At 38.5% G+C, this 16872-nt stretch overlaps 1 protein-coding gene and 1 long non-coding RNA gene across 12 annotated transcripts in view; one reads left to right on the top strand and one right to left on the bottom strand.

Moving 5' to 3' along the window:
* The window catches only part of LOC135235920 (nuclear GTPase SLIP-GC-like), a 200763-nt gene that overhangs the window by 155968 nt on the left and 27923 nt on the right, over window positions 1–16872 (bottom strand). The window contains exons 16-21 of one of the 11 annotated variants that reach the window (XM_064302007.1): window positions 15313–15467; window positions 13590–13728; window positions 13342–13450; window positions 13089–13222; window positions 12622–12712; window positions 9666–11468 (exon numbers count right to left, since the gene is read on the bottom strand). The exons of the other annotated variants lie outside the window; for them this stretch is intronic. Coding sequence (XP_064158077.1) covers window positions 11404–11468; window positions 12622–12712; window positions 13089–13222; window positions 13342–13450; window positions 13590–13728; window positions 15313–15467 — 693 coding nt within the window. The 3' untranslated portion in view covers window positions 9666–11403. Of the gene's footprint in view, window positions 1–9665; window positions 11469–12621; window positions 12713–13088; window positions 13223–13341; window positions 13451–13589; window positions 13729–15312; window positions 15468–16872 lie in introns of those variants that run through there. 11 annotated transcript variants of the gene reach the window in all.
* Window positions 4117–16872, top strand: part of LOC135235978 (uncharacterized) — a 34518-nt gene continuing 21762 nt past the window's right edge. Inside the window, exon 1 of the long non-coding RNA XR_010324476.1 lies at window positions 4117–4435. This is a non-coding gene — a long non-coding RNA (uncharacterized LOC135235978). The remainder of the gene's footprint in view (window positions 4436–16872) is intronic.

Raw genomic sequence — 16872 nt, forward strand, 5'->3', positions numbered from 1 at the left:
TGTTCCTGCTTGTTTCCGGTTTACCTGTTGTTTGCCTGCCTGTGCCCTACCTGCCCTGTTTTCCCTCGTTTTTGAATTTTTGTATTTTTGTTTTCTTGTGAATTTTTTGAGAATTTTTGTTGTTTGTGAATTTTGCCCTGCGAGGCTTTTTGTTCCCTGTTAGTTTATTAATGTCTTGTTTTCCCCATTTTGGACTTTTTGGTTTTTCACTCTGCGTTTGGGTCCATCCCCGCACCCCCCGTGACAGTATATGGGTTAGGTTTTGTGTGTGTATTGTGTGTGTGCGTGCATGCGTGTGTGTGTGTGTGTGTACATGTTTTTGTATTGTGAGTGTGTGTGTGTATGTGCATCATCTCCTTCCCTCTTTCTCTCCTACTTAGTTCCACACAACATTTTGACTTTGTTGAGACAGGAAGTGTGTTATGTGATTTTAAACCTGGTAGCCAGATAAGTTTGGTTAACACTTTATAATAATGTCTGTTAATAGATCATTAGTAAGGCATTTGCTCATTATTTACATGCAAGTTAAAAATAATTATTCCTACATTTACAAACATCTGTAAATGTATTAATTAATATTGTTATTTAATTAATGTAGTTAAGCATTATTTCCCAACTGTTTCACAATAATTGTCACCAAATTATTAACTGTTATCGAAGTTCATGCATAATTTCATGCATAGTTCATGCATAACTGTTATCGATATTCATGCATAATTTGTTAAACACTGTAAAATATATTGAAAAATTACTCATCAAACAAACAATAAAAATGCAATTTCAGAGCACAGCATTCTCAACACATCTCAGTTTGGCTAAAAACAAGAGAATATTTAGTGTGTAGTTTAGCACTGCAGGCAAAGTTTCTTATCTCTGCCAATTCATTTTACAAAAATATTCATATTCTGCTATGAGCCAACAGACGTGTAAATAAAGAGCCTAGCACTGTATGAACAGAATTGAAGGCACTTAACCAGTTGTGATGATATACAGTGTGCTAATTAAATATGCAGTAAATATTTGACCGTTGATTGACTCACCAGTGTTTCAATGAAGGGACAAAATCATGTAATCTTCACTTGTTGTTTTTCAAGCCTTCTAATAATTTTGAAAGGAAGTTGCTCTCTTTTATCATCTACTTTCTGTTCAGCAAGTTTTGTTTTCTACAGTACACCCCGCCCAGCTGTATCAGTTTACTGTTGTCATGTTCCGGTGTTCCTGTCTGCGTTTTCCCTGTTGGGCCGCCAGATGGCGGCACTTCTGTTTTGTGTCCTGTTCCCCCCCTGTTAATTGTATTATTGGTTGTCTCGTTATCCCATCATTGTTCCCACCTGTGTCTTGTTATCCCCTCCTTCTGGTTTGATTGTTTTTTGAGTTCACCTGTGTCTTGTCACCCCCCTGTCTATTTAAGTTCTCTGTTCCCTTGACTCGGGTGCTGGTTCCTTGTGTTTGTTACCTGACATACATGTTCCTGCCTGCTTGTGTTTGTTTCCCGACTTTCATGTACCTGCCTTCTTGTGTTTGTTTCCCGACTTTCATGTACCTGCCTTCTTGTGTTTGTTTCCCGACTTTCATGTACCTGCCTTCTTGTGTTTGTTTCCCGACTTTCTTGTACCTGCCTGCGTTTGTTACCCGTTTGTGTTTTGTTCCTGACCCGTATGTATTTTCTGGTGTTTCTTTTATGTGTTTGTTTCCGATGTTGCAAACTGTATGTACCTGCTTGTTCCCTTGTGCTCTGCCTTCCCGTGTTCTGCCCTGTCTGTGTTTTTGAGTTCCTGTTTTCTGTTTCATTAGATTATTTTTTGAGTTTGTGTTTTAGCCCATTGTGGCCTTGTCTGTTCCTTGTTTGTTCACCTTGTGTTAGTAAAGTCTTTGTTAATTTTCCCTTTTGAGTTTGTGTTTTTTTTTTCCCTCTGCGTTTGGGTCCCCCCTACCCGGACCGTCACAACTGTGTCATCACAGTAAAATATGTTTGCTGCCAGTATTTGTTTAAACAAATCATTGTCTCATATGTCCTTAGGTAAGGGACTGATCTGTTGTCGGGGTGACAGACAGCTTGTTAGTCTTTTGTGTAATGAAATTTTTCAGAGGCCAGAATTGTTTTGATTGGTTTTAGTGAAGGTCTTAAGGGGCATGGATCATGAAGGAAATATTGTTGCAGACATGAGGACAGCAGGAGATTAGTTGCAAGCTAATGAACACACTTTTAAAATGTGTGTCTGGCAACTGAAGGAAATTGCAACAAGTGCGTTATGTATATGGGTTGTGTTTTATCACTTGTGAGTAAATGATGAGCAAATGGCTTGCCAATGATCTCTTAACCCTCCTATTATGTTTGGGGTCAATTTCACCCCATTCAAGGTTTATTAATGCTAAAAACTTGGTTAACATAATTTTTTCAGCTAGAGTTTTCGTGACTATTCCAGACCTGCCAACCTGTACGCATTTTGTGTACCAACCACGCAATTATCGGTCAAAATACGCAGGTACGAAATGCCAGTTGAAAATACGCAACAAAAAATATATATTGTAATGTAATTACGGAAAACAATCACTCAATACAAAACAATGCCGTACATATATTCGGTATTTAAGCTACATTCCTCGGATTGAACCAGATGCTACGACCTTGTGCTTGTGGTTCTGTAACCCCTCCCCGACTCTTATTCACTCAACATCCACTGATACGCAGCGGTAATTTATTATCCACCGAGACGTAACGCTGCATTGCTGAGGTAAAATGGGAAGTGGGGAGTAATAATCAAGCACAAAAATGTGACCGCAATGTTAACATATACAACGTTAAAACATGTTCGGTAACTTTACGAGATGATGCATTTCAAGGGGTATATCCTAATGAGATAAATTTGTAAATATAGTTAGCCGTAGTAGCTCGCATACGATGTGATTAGCCTCGTCACGAGACGGCTGCGGTGTGAATAACTGATGGAGTAGCCTAATTTAGCCTCTGTAATTCAAACCCTACGGAGACTCCCTCTTCTAACTTTGAATCGCGCACGCTCTGTTGGAGCAAAGTGACCGTTGCAAAGGTGTTTGACTACATACTGCTAACGTAGCAAATAATTCCTATTATTGCAGCCAGTCACCCGACCAGCCTTGCAGTTAGAAAGTAATAATGACGTCAGATGACTAGGATAATGACAAGGAGAGAGAGCAGCGGACCTACTAAAAAGAAGCGAGTTCATACCCCCCAGAAGTTCCTTGCAAAATATCAGGAGCAATGGCCGTGCCTCCGCCCCTCAAAACCAAGGAGCTTCAGGTAATAATTTAGCTAAACCTCTAGGCCTACGTTCCTAGATCATTTTTCAATTGAGTACATTTTTTTTCATTAGGCCTATATGATGTGTGCCTAAGCTTATTCAATTATTTAATTAATTAAATAAAAATGGAAATCATGAACAGAAACTTGGTTTTATTAATAATTGACAGTGTTTTACATTACAACATAAGTTTCTGTAAATACTTGAAAATGAAATCGTTACAATATACAAAATAATTTTTTTCAATTTTTATTAAATAATTGAATGCAATTCGCTTATGGTTATCAGTTTGTATAAGCGCACATATCATATAATGAAATATTAATCATGAAAAAAATGGTAAAAAAGGAAATTATGAATGATTAGTACTGAAATTACGAAAATAGTGCAACAAGTGTGTTATGTATGTGGATTGTGTTTTGTTTGTGCATTGTGTGTGTATGTGCGTGTTTTTGTATGTCCTTGTGTGTGTGTGTATGTGTTTTTGTATGACTTTATGTGTGTGAGTGTGTGTGTATGAGTTTTTTTATGTCTTTGTGTATGGGTGTGTGTGTGTGTGTGTGTGTGTGTGTGCACATGTTTTTCTATGTGCTTGTGTGTGAGTGTGTGTATGTGTTTTTGTATGTCTTTGTGTGAGTGTGTGCATGTATGTGTTTTTGTATGTCTTTGTGTTTGTGTGTGTGTGTGCATCAACTCCTTCTCTCCTACTTAGTTCCACACATCATTTGGTTCAGCAAAGAACCATCTCAGGCAGAGCATAAAAGTGTGTGCGAGAGAGAGAGAGAGAGAGAGAGGGAAGGAGAGAGAGAGAGAGGGAAGGAGAGAGAGAGAGAGAGAGAGAGGGAAGGAGACAGAGAGAGAGGGAAGGAGAGAGAGAGAGAGAGAGAGAGGCCAGTATAATATTGTCTCTTCTCTGAATCCAAGATCCTTCGGAGGAGGGAAGGACAAGAAGAAATAGAGAAAGATACAGCTCGAGTAAGAGATAGATAGAGAGATAGAGAGAGAGAGAGAGAGATCTAGGTAGACAGAAATAAGGAGGGAGGGAATGTAAAAGAGGACGTTTCTTTCCACAGTGGAGGAAGGGAGTCATAACGCTGTCCTGCAGACGGAGGGGTAACAGACAGATCTCCACCTGCCTGCTGCACACTTGCACAGTAAGTAACATCTGCAGCTCTGTGCTTTCAGTGGAAGGAGAGATGGAGAGATGGGCAGAGGACGTGTAAAGGCATTGGTAGCAGCTCTGAAATTTTATTCATATGAAAAAAACAGGAATGGACAGGATGAGTCAGGTTTATTTCTCAACTGCAGCATTTTTCCCCTCCTCTCTTCTCTCCCAGTGCCTCTTCCCTGCATCTTTCCCTCTTTTATTCCCTTCACTGCATCTCCGCCTCTAACTCTCTACCTTTTCTCTCATTTTCTGATATTCGTGTGCATGTTCATCCACCTTTTTTTTTTCCTCTCATGAATGTGAAAGTTCTGATCCTCGGACCGTAAATGTCTTAGCCAGAGGCACTTAAGCCTGTCGTATGCAAACACACATCATGGGCTTGTTGCACTCTGACTAACAGCTGCTACCGGGAGAGGATGTTCACCTGGAAAGGAAAGTGCTGGTGGTCCTGGAGATATTTGATAGTCTGAAAATCAGCATTTACTGGTTAACCAGGAAAACTCCCATCCCTATTTTATCATGTTTGGGTCCTTTTATTAATAAAATACACCTATGCATCTAATTTTCCTGTCCCAAAGTCGTTTACACTTGAATCACAGACTCCTGTGACTGTTTGGGAATCCTCTTGTGTTCTTCATTGAGCCACATTGTTTGTTCATTATGAGGTGGTGATTGTGCTTGTTTCACCTTTACTTGACCAGGTAGGTCAGCTGAAAAGGCACTGCTCATGTGTGCTGATGACCCATGGGTAGCTGAGTCTGTAACCCAGCGGTTGCTGGCTTGATTCCCACGCGGGGCTCAGCTACTGTGCCCTTGAACGATGTCCTTAACCCAGATGCTGCATGTGTAGTAAATACATTTTAAAATGGATGGCATGGAAAATGGTTGTCGATTGCGGATTTATTTGGTCACCTGGCGGTCTTGTTATGTAGTGATTGTGATATATATTTTTGGGACCCCCCCCTCGAAAACGAGATGTTACACCTCAAGGGGTTTATCCTAACAAATAAATTTGAACACACACGACGAGGAGTGCGTCGAGTACACAAATAAATATCAAAAAATGAGACAGACGTCCTGCGTCTGTGCGCACGTCCGCCAGCCTGCTCTCGTGCGCAGGAGACCAGCAGAAGATGGCCTGCCGACGGGCCGGAGCTTTTCGGCGGGTGTGGCGTGACCTCATTGGGCTCGCCTCGTGCTAGCTTCTCAGCCGCGGCGCGAGCGCTTCAGCGCACGGACGCGTTTTTGGAAGAGTCGGCCCGGGGACGAGGCGGGCGGCGGTCATCGGCGCGGCGTCCCGGGACAGGTTGAGGTTGAACTCTCCGCACTCCGCGCGCGTCCCGCCTCCGCGACAACAGCGGCCGCCGCTTGATCAGTAGGCGAGAGTATAAGCTTTCTAACGATGTATAACATGTCTAATTTTGCTTTTTGAATAGCGTTTTATAGGTTAGCGTAACCGAACATTTTCTTACCATGGCATTTGCTCTATATGGTAGCATTAAAAGACGTTACACCTAACGAAACGTTGTCAACGATTTTTCATAATTCCTTGGAAAATACCATTATTATTGAGGACTTCTGGGCATAGCAAAGCCATATGTTTGCTGATAGACCTATCTGACATCGTTTTCTGGAGTAAAACAGAAGCGGATATAACTGTCATTGATTTACTGTCTCTGTCTCCATCTACTGAACATAGATAATATTTCATCATTGCTATGTAAGTATAGTATCATTGCTAAGTGTTACCAGCCACCAGCCTCAGACAGTCAGTGCTCTTTGGAAACATTAAACAAGCTGTCAGGAACGTGAGACTTTTACTATGGGTGACTTCAATTACCCCTCTATAAATTGGGAATTGGTGGCAGAACAAGAAAAAAGTGAGGTAGAATTTTTAGTTGTTATCAATGTCAGCATAGTATGTCAGCCTACAAGAGGGAAATCAATTCTGGATCTGGTGCTAAGTAATGATCCTGACAGAATTTGTAGCATAGAGGTAATCAAGCCACTTGGGAGTGGGACTAGCGATCATTCTGCAGTCAGTTTTAATATATTATGAAAATTAACAAGGCCATCTCTACCAGAATTTCACATTCTAGATGAGCCAATTTTAACAAGATGCAAGCAACTTGAAGTACTATTGACTGGGTGCAACTTCTTGATTGTAAGACTGTGATTGAAAAGTGGGGCAGGTTCAAAAGGGTTATAATTGAGGCACAATGCAAGTTTATTCCAAAGGTTATGAAAAATAAGTTGAAGAAGCAGTCTCCCTAGGTAATGAACAAAGTCATACAGGAAAGTCTCATAAAAAATTAACTGTATAAGATATTTAAAAACCACAGCACTGAGAGTAATAAGGCTGAATACTGTAATATGTGCACTAAGGATAAGAAATAACTACGGAAACCAAGAGGCTCTTTGAAAAGCAAATTGCCCAAGATGCAAAAAGCAATGCTAAATGTTTCTCTCAATACAGTAGTAGCGTTTTACTAAAAGAGTGGCTACTAATAGACTGGAAGCCATAGTCAGTACTCAGAATGTCTTTGCAGATATTGAGATAGAGGATCAATAAGTACTGGAAGCAAGGTAATATAATACCAACATATAAAAAAGGGGATCCAAGTACTGATCCAAGAAACTACAGGCCTGTCAGTTTAACTTGCATTACATGTAAAAAACTAGAATCTATCATTAGAGACAAATTAGAAATGTTATTTGAAAATAACTACATCTTACAGCATGGTTTTCACAAGGGAAGGTCATGCCTGGCAAACATTCTGGTATTCCTTGAAGAAGCTACCAAGTGTTTTGACTGTAACATGGCTTATGTTATCATATACTTTAGATGTTATGTCATGTTAAATGGTATTTAATTTGTGTTTGTATCTCTATATTGTACTGTGAAAAAGCTGTTAATTTTGCCAAAGCTGTTAATTTCTTTTTACTGACAATGTACCTGTTTTTTCTTCCAAAACAATTATGTTTGTTGTAGTTATTTCATTCATCTATTCATCCATTTTCTGTACACAAGAAGGTAAATATGAGCCAATATACATTATTTTCTCATTTTGGGAGAAACACTGCTTAAAAGCATACTATGCATGATTTTTACCTAGAAAATATATAATAACCAAGGTTTATCTATGATGCACTGCAATCTGTCTTTACACACTTTCTCCAAATTTGTATGACTTTACCTGTATTTGTCATTCTAAAACGTGTTTGGGATGTTTCTGGGCATGGCTTTTCTGTGTGGGGATGGGTGGGTGTGGCTACAGAGCCTTTGGTTTGGGATCAGACTTGCAGTTCATTGCTAGCAGTGCAATGGCCCAGATACAGCAAAGCAAAAAGACAAGCCGACAGAGCTCTCTCAATATAGAGTTAACCTTGAGATTGCTTTTTAATGAAAATCAGAGTGGCGTCAAAGTGATGTTTTACCTTCATGTTCATAAGAACATTTGTAACCCCTCTTCAAACACTCCTCTAAATTTCTAATCACTCAATTATTTTTTTTAAAAAAGTTTCTTTTCAAAATAATAATAAAAAAATATTGCATGGATGCACTCATGCATCCAACAAAAGACACTGAATTCATGCATTACATGCTGACTGGAAAAGATCCTGTTTTTAGCTGACAATGCTGCTTCATGGCCTAATGTAGCTATTGTCTGAAAACAAGAAGAAATTATTTTTTGCAATGAGAAAGAAAATCAGGGTGAGAGTATATAATATGTATTACCGGTGCAATATGCCAGTGCCACTATATCTTAGTGACAAGGGCTGTCTGTTTCAGACATGTGCAGTGTAGTCCATTAGTATTTGGACAGTGACACACATTTATTCTGGCTTTGTATTCCAGCACACTGGATTTGAAATGAAATAATGAATATGAGGTTAAATGCAGGCCGTCTGCTTTAATTTGATGGTATTTACATCCATACTGGGTGACCTGCGTAGCAATTACAGCGGTGTTTATACATAGTCCCCTAATTTTAGGGACCAAAAAGTAATAGGACAAATTCACATAATCTGAAATAGAATTGCCATATTTAGTTGCAAATCCTTTGCATTTGGTGACTGCCTGAAGTCTGTGACCCACGTACATCACCAGACAATGGGTGAAACTACAAAAATTGTGACACCATTGAAATACTTAGACTGCACTGTATATTCCAGAGTGTATAACTTCTTAGTATAAACATATTCAATTTGGTCACTTATAAACGTCCGGACTATTTATTTGTCAGTTTCATTCCATTATATTCCATTTCAACAACATGTCTTCCAAATAACATTTACCAAATCGAAACTGGCTTATGATTTATGAGCGTAAAAAACGGGAACACCATCTAGTGGTGAATCAACAGTATTGGACATGTGTTTTATTATTAATTCAAACTGATTTAATACAGTTCATACTGTATGTAATATTACATGTCCTTTAGCCTCATTAGAAATCTTCCATCCATGCTGTGTATTAAATGCTCTGGTTGGTAACAGGTGTTCTCGGCACTATATTACCATGCCAAACTCTTATTGCTACAGTATTGTACTTGGTAATGCACCCCAATTAATTTTCATTGAGCTGTGAAAATGAGTTATGAATCAAATTTGAATGTTTTGCTTTCAGATGTAGGAAGCCACTGCTGTTGATGCAGTAAACATATCCATATATATACATATATATGTTTTGAGAAGTTGAAATGCTGATAATTGTCAGAACACTGCAATGGATGATGAAAGTTCTGTCAAAAACATATTCAAACATAAATTAAAAGGCAGATTAGAATAGTTCTTCCTGATATGATTATGAAAATACACTAAGTTTTTAAAAAAGCAATTCTTTTGAATATGACTTGTAGATTAAATGTGAAATTGTGATATGCAGTTCTGCTCTCAAAATGTAATGCTTTCCATGAACTTCTTGACAGCATTATAACATGAGTTTGCCCCAAGTCAAACAAATAAACAGCTTTGCTTCTTTCTAGGTTTTTCAATCCATTCAAAGACCTCCGCGGAGTCAGAATGTAATGAGAAATAAAACAAAAATGATTACCCAGAACTGGTTGGTCATTGAACTATTAGTTGGTCAGTGTAGCACTTTTGAATAATTAAAGATAACCTTGTTTTAAGAAGAAAAATTGTAGGAAACTAATCTGAAGGAAAGGAAAAGAAAACTTTACAATTCTCCAAATAAATAGAAGTCTAGACCGAGCTGAGAAAAGGCACACTTTATTAACGAAGAAAACAAAGAAATAACAGTGTTGGGAGAAGGAACGTCAGTTCTATAAACATTCAGTGAAAATTCTCAAGACTTCTTATTGTGGTTGAGGTCTTTACACCAGTGCATGAGATAGATAAGTTACACAACTTTGCCCAAGGGATTGATTAGAGTAGTCGGAAGAGGGAAAGTTTCCCTGTTGCCAAGCAACCCAAGCTTGTGGCCAGGCAACATGGGCTCCTGACCTAACTGGGTCTGGGATGCTGCAGAGAGAATTGGATATGTTTGTGACATCAGGCGTCTCCCTCCCCACCTACTGTCAGTCCCAGAACAAACTTTCTTTGTACACTCAGTGTGCCCTGGCTTCTCTAAATGAGAAGTGAATCAGACTGAAGTTCAAGTAACAATTTAGCTATTTTAAAGATTGAAGTGATTCAACTGGAAAACAACAAATCACACACAGTACAGAATAATTCCCTTCTTATACTGGGTACATTCTACTTTATGGATGATTATTGATATGATTACATAATGCAAAAAATTACTGAATGGAAAAAGTAAACAACAAATCACACACAGTACAGAATAATTCCCTTCTTATACTGGGTACATTCTACTTTATGGATGATTATTGATATGATTACATAATGCAAAAAATTACTGAATGGAAAAAGTAAACACACGGTTATATGGTTATACCCCGAAGAGCCCCAGTTTCCCACTACAAATCCCACACAAAGAAGTCATCACACACTGAAATATTATGATTAGCCTACATTGTCATACACCAAACAAAACAAATAGTTATTTTTTAAACTACTTTCATTAAGCCGCCACTGAAAATAAGAAGTGCAGAAAATCAGTTTTCTGTTTAAAATTATGAAAAAATGTATATGAATTAATATGAAACAGTTTAAGGAACATTTTTGCTTTACTCTACTGAACTGAACTGATGAGTTCACTTGACTGTAGTTATTCCACACAAACAGCATTGGTTCTGTGTGTTCATGTCAGACCACTTTTCCCCCAAACTGAGAGATGGAAATATGTGACCTTGTAGCACAGCGAAGCAGTGAATGAATTAAAAGAGCACTTGCATTTCCCCCTGGTGCACCTGTCATTTATTGTCTTTAGAATTGCGAGCAGAATCAAGTAGGTAACATAACGTAGGTAACTAGCTAGCAAGATAAGCACTTGGCACTAAAATGAATAGCTATGGTTATATATGTAGCTATACATACTGTACTTGACTTAGGAGTAAAATATTTAAAGAGGGCCAGTTAAACTGTCAAATCTCTCTCAACTGACCAAATGTCAAAATTCAGTATTCAGTATTGAACTGTCATTAAAATTTATTAAAGAAAACCCTGTTGATTTATAAAATTCTTGCTTAGTTTTGAAAGCTGAATGAACAATTAGTCAATCCCAGTGGTGTGGTGGATTAATGCTGATTCTTCAGGGAATATCTGTACACACATGTTGACAAGCAAAATAGTCATCAGTGTCTGTTAAAATGCATGTTTCACAGCACCCTCATTGTTTGGGTATAGGGTTGCAAACTATTGTTCATTCATTTTTGTTAATTCCCATATATTCCCATTAATTCCCAAAGAAAGTTTCCACCCTGAATATTCATGAAATTGTGCAACCTTATATGGACGAGACAGGTTGCCATGGTGATCTCCATTTTGTTTGATAATTCTGGTCTAGCTGAATCTGTCATCCACGTTTAGTTAAAAAACCTGGAGGCCTAAAGAGTCACAGCTTCGCTTCATTGTCTCCATTTCTTCTGAAACATCTGGAATGAAGAACAAATCACATCGTTTGAGATCCATGCAGGCAGATATGCCATTCTAAACAAACCACAGCACATACGACAGCTACTGCAGGTCTTTACATGACCAGAGATTTTTGTGCACATAGGTGGGCTATTGACCAGGGTGACTGCCATGTAGGACACCGCAACCTTAGACCTGTGAAAATTAACTAACCTGTATTTCCTGACAAAATAAGCCAGTGAAAAAACAGCATTGGTTAGAGGTATAGTCATGGACTGTTTGAATCTGTTGTGTGGTGATGATGTTGGTCCACATAAATGTGCATGGTATGGGAACACATAGTTCCAAAAGAGGTCCAGACAGAGAATCTGCCACTTACTGTATTACCTGCTTCTAAAAGGTCTGAACAGACTGAGGCATTTTCAACAGACTGAAGCAATGCTTCTTAATAATGACAAGCAAGCCTGAACACAATTAAAAATTGCAATGTGAAACTAAGAGCAAGTGGACCAAGAAAAAAACGTATTAGTTATTAGAATTAGTTTGAAAAAAAAAAATGACTTGGGCCCTGTTTCCGATAATGACGGAACTTAAACTTTTAAGATGGTTCTTACGATGTATCGCAGCTAATGTACACAATTTAAACAAGCATTTAAGTCCATTTACTGTCACCTAACAAACTATTTTGGTATATTTTGTGCTTTCCCTTGTCTGCATTGGTTGAGCACTGTCTGCTTTTTGGTAAAGAGATATTACACCAACAAACACAGTATGTTTATCTAGCGGAAATCTTAGCAATTAACATTCATCCATAAGAAAATGAGTATTGCTTGTTTTCCGGGGACATTGTCGAAGTAAATGATGGGAGTTGAACAATCGAGTATAAAAGGTGTCAGACATAGAAAACTTACAGACACCTTAACATCACACAGGAAGGAAAGCTTAATCACAAAGGTCATCAGTATCATGCAACATGGAACTGAAATATGTCCACATTATATTTATCAGATGTCATAATCAAGGAGCGACTGCATGGCCCAGCCGCTTCTCAACCCAAAGATGCACCAGGAGGGCCGGAATAATTAGGACATATCATAATCAGCTGGTTCAGTATACAGTGTACAGTGTCCTTTGACATCCTCCTGCAGTCTAAAAGGGGTTTCCACTGGTTACCTGGGAGGCCAGTGAGGTCATCTGGGATCTGGTTTAGAGCCAGCCTCAAGGAGGTTGCCATCTGTGTCTTAATTTCTGTCACAAGGTATTTCTATAGAGTAATGATTGAAAACAAAGATTTCATCATTTCCTGTAAAGTGATATTTTTTTAAAGCTAGTAAATCTTAGCTTAAGCAATTTTTTAAATTCATTTTTTCTCCTGTGTAAAAAAAACTATATTTTCACGCAAATTGCAGAACATTTTAAACAGGAAAAGCAAGCATTACTAGGTTGGGGTGATCTTAATCAAAGTAAAATCATAGATTTGGCTCAGGCAGAAATACATGGCCTGTAGCCTATACAAACTAGGGAAGTAAAAGTGGTGATGCTTTGCCATCATTATATTGTAAACATTTAATTAACTGTCCCCCCCTTTGGATAATTAGGTTTTTCAAAAAGGCAAGTAGAATTTTCCAGAGAAAACTAACCTGCAGACTACTGAACTCCTCCAGCATCTTTTTCATGGCCTCACGGAACATGCCATTTTTGGATTTCTCAATTGCATATTTCACATTCTCTTGAATCTTACAGAAAGAAGACTGTCCATGGATGCGAGCGCATTCTGAAAATAAATTTGACAAAATTTTGCATTAATTTTTATTAATAACAGTATTTCACATTTTAACAGATAAACTTGGATTACTTACTTACTTTCCAAATTTCTTATATTGAGATACCAACCTTGATATGTTAGCGTCATGGTGTCACGGATTGAATTACTGAGGGAATTGTAGATCAGCTTCTTTCTCCTTAGGATTTCCTTTTCCAAATTCTTGTGCAATTTTCTTTGCTAGATGATATAAAAGAGAAGATGTATTAGTTCACTTGTGGATAAATTGCTCAGGTAATTTCTGTAATTCAGCATTAGGTGTAATAATGTAAAAAAAGATACCAACTGCATATCTACTGCAGAAGGGGCTATTTCTCACCTCTGTTCTAATGTACACCAGACGCAGGTATTTCTCTTCATTCTTTGTTTTTTTATATTCCAGGAGTTTATCATTTGTGATGAAGTTCTCTTGAAAACTTTCAAATTGCCCATTGATTGATGCTCTCGTACCTCCAGGCCTTGAGACACAATTTAAAATGATTTGTTGTTACTCTGAGGTGATACTTAGACATATCAAACACATAAATATGGTGCTGTTGAGTGGCATGTTCTGCTAATAAATAGGTTTTCCATGTACCAATTCTGCTCACAGTCTGTTGTCGAACCCTGAATGTGCTGATTATGGCTGACAGCCCTAGAGGGTGTTTCCCATGAAGAGTGGGCTATAGTCAGCAGGGTTGTCCCTGTGTGATCACACAAGCAACTCCTGGTTAATTGGGAATCTGGGGCCGGTTGCACCAGCTGTGCACGAGTAAAAAAAAATAAGCCTAGCTGTAACGGTAATCTTTACTAAGTTACAACTTGCACACTACTAAAATAAAACATGTCGCACCACACAACATAGTTAGAATGTAGCACTATGCTGAAATAATGGTAATTAGTAACATTTCAACGGCAGACCAATTCGAATATAGTGAAGAATTCCTTGAAAACCCCGTCCTCGCCAACATCCTGCATATAACTGGGTTGAAAATATGACTGTAAAGCCCTAAGTTTGATAGAAAAAGGCACTAGTTTCTCCATTATAGCCTGGGGGCAAACAGTATAGTTCACTGGATGTCATATTTCTTGCTGCAACTTCAGCAATAGAAGCGAGCTGTTGCTTCCGTTCCATTTCATATAGTTCAGTCAACATCAGCATAATTTTGTGAGACTGTATATTACTTAATGAAGGGCTTATGCCCTACTTAGTTTTGTGCAACCAAATTTAGAAGCTGCCTAGTTGCAAACTAACTAGTAGCTACTAAGTCTGTAGTGTGAACTTTACATTCCAACTCAAGGGAGAACTTACGAAAAGCTAGTGCAACCCTACCCTGCAGTCTAAAGCTGCTTTCACATAACAAGCATCAAACTCTGCGTTCAGTGCCAAGTTAGCCAGTGACGACGCAATGAAAATCGAATGTTCCCAGCTGTTGAAACTTGACATCATCCATCCAAGAAAGCTGTTGGTTCTTAAAACTGTAACAAGGTGATAGTAGTAGGTTGTCTGCGGTATAAGGTTTACTTGTGAACTTGTTTTGTGAAACTGAAAATCCTAGATTCATCCCAAAATGTTCTTCAGTGTTTACACCTGCCTGCTTCATACAAATCTGTGTTTAAACGCACTATGGAAGGTTAGCTTCAAACAAGGTCAAAGTTCAAACTAATTGAACTTTGAGGATTGCAACTTGGCATTCTTTTGAGTGCACTACACCAGGCTTAGCGTTGCTCCCAAGTTGGGCATCAACGCTCCCTCCATATGAATTTAACGGTTTGATGCCATGTGGAGCGTTTTAATGCTTGTCATGTGAAAATGGCTCAACTGTGCTAAACAAAGTGCACAGCTCTGATGCACTGGCTGCGCAGCTCGTTAGCCGGACTGCAGAGTGAAGAGAAACAGTCTCTGACAGCATGGACTTCAGTGTGCCTGGTGGGCAGTGCCCAAAATGGAAGAGGAAATATGACAGAAAGATGATTGGCCACTCTGGATCATAAGATATAGGCACAATATTGGTTTCAATGAAGAAAATACAAGATTCATAACAAATGCAAAAAACACTCACCCAAACGTTTTCAGAAAGACATCATTCATCTGTTTGTACATGGGTTCTGACAGAGTGTAGTTCAGATCAACTACCACTCCGTTGCCAGATCGGTAATAGCCATCATTTTTACACAAGGCTTTGAGCATCTTGTGGTAGCCTCTGTTATCACATTTCTGTACAAAAACCAAAATACAAATGAAAAATTACCATGTATAGAAAGCAATTTATGCAGCAGGCATCAATTTTTCACTGATATACATCTCTTTTTCAAGTTACACGAGACTTACAGGAGGCTTCAGTTGAGTACAGTAAGAGGATTCGCCCCACGTTCTTAAACATTTAATAAAAATCCCAAAATCATTTATTTGCATCAAAAATAAATTGCCATTGTTATGGGTCAAGGCATGTATAGCCCACATGTTGTGCTTGCCATCATCCACCCCCACGGTCAGAAGAAACCGCTCTCCACACCACCCTCCCCCAGTTTGCAGTCTAGCTTAGAAACACTGCCATAGCAGTAAAACAGTAGCTTTTATCTAAAGAGCTTTGTTGCGTGGGCTAGCCTGCGCTGGAGAATGCTTTTAAGCAGGTCTGCTGCTGTAAAACGGGCTGTAGGCCCAACAAAAGTTGAATTATTAAAAAACATACTCAAGTAACCACAAGGAAAAAAATAGTTTGTCATCATGTAGATAAAATCGTAAAATGTCCCACCACCAGTTTTCAGTATTTTGTAAAAAAAAAAAACTCATTAATTGACAGTTCTTTCTTAGCTTAAATAACTAACATTTAAAAAGGCTATTTCTAAATAATGAGGAAGTGTTGGTGCATGTGATTTTAAGGGTGAGGATAATATTTGCTAATACTGTATTATTCTTCATTGCAGTGCATTTGTATTAGTTATTGAATGGCCTACTGTGAAACCACGGTTACCATACCAGGGATGGACAAATATTAAATTCATATGGCTGGGTAGGGACGGGTATTCCGTTTCATTTTGATTCCGCTTAACCAACTAGTGTAAAAAATTTTTTTAACAAACCTGATGTCTAAGCTTTAAATTATTCCTTGTGGCATCTGTTAAATGATTAAAGCTAGACTCACTTGACATAGCCAGTTAAGGCCACTGTAAAGGGAGACAATTTAGGACAATTCAAAGGGCCTTGACTGAAATATTAGAACATTTGATTTTCTGGGGTAGTGGAGTCCAATGTGAAATCTTTTCATGGGGTCCAAAATCTCTGGTGGAACCCTGGTAGCCGCAACTAACTGGACTACCATTCCTCTCTAAATCAAAGCAGTCCCATAGGGAAGATTTTCTGTGACTTTTAAAAAATGTGAAATGCATATCTGTGTAAATGTGGTCCAACGCCTTACTTTTGTGCTGAAAACATTTTCTTCCACAGTCTGAAATTTCTCCTTCACCTCAGACAGAAATTTTTGTCAATATTAGCCAATGAGGTTGAAAACGGGCATGGCCTAACCAAAAAAAGTCTATATCTCCATGAAAATTTGCTGGATTGTTATGAAGCTTAGCAGATGTTACAGGCTGTTAGATAAGCATGTGTGCAACAGCAGTCC

The sequence above is a fragment of the Anguilla rostrata genome, chromosome 1, assembly GCF_018555375.3.
Source record: "Anguilla rostrata isolate EN2019 chromosome 1, ASM1855537v3, whole genome shotgun sequence".
Classification (NCBI taxonomy): domain Eukaryota; kingdom Metazoa; phylum Chordata; class Actinopteri; order Anguilliformes; family Anguillidae; genus Anguilla; species Anguilla rostrata.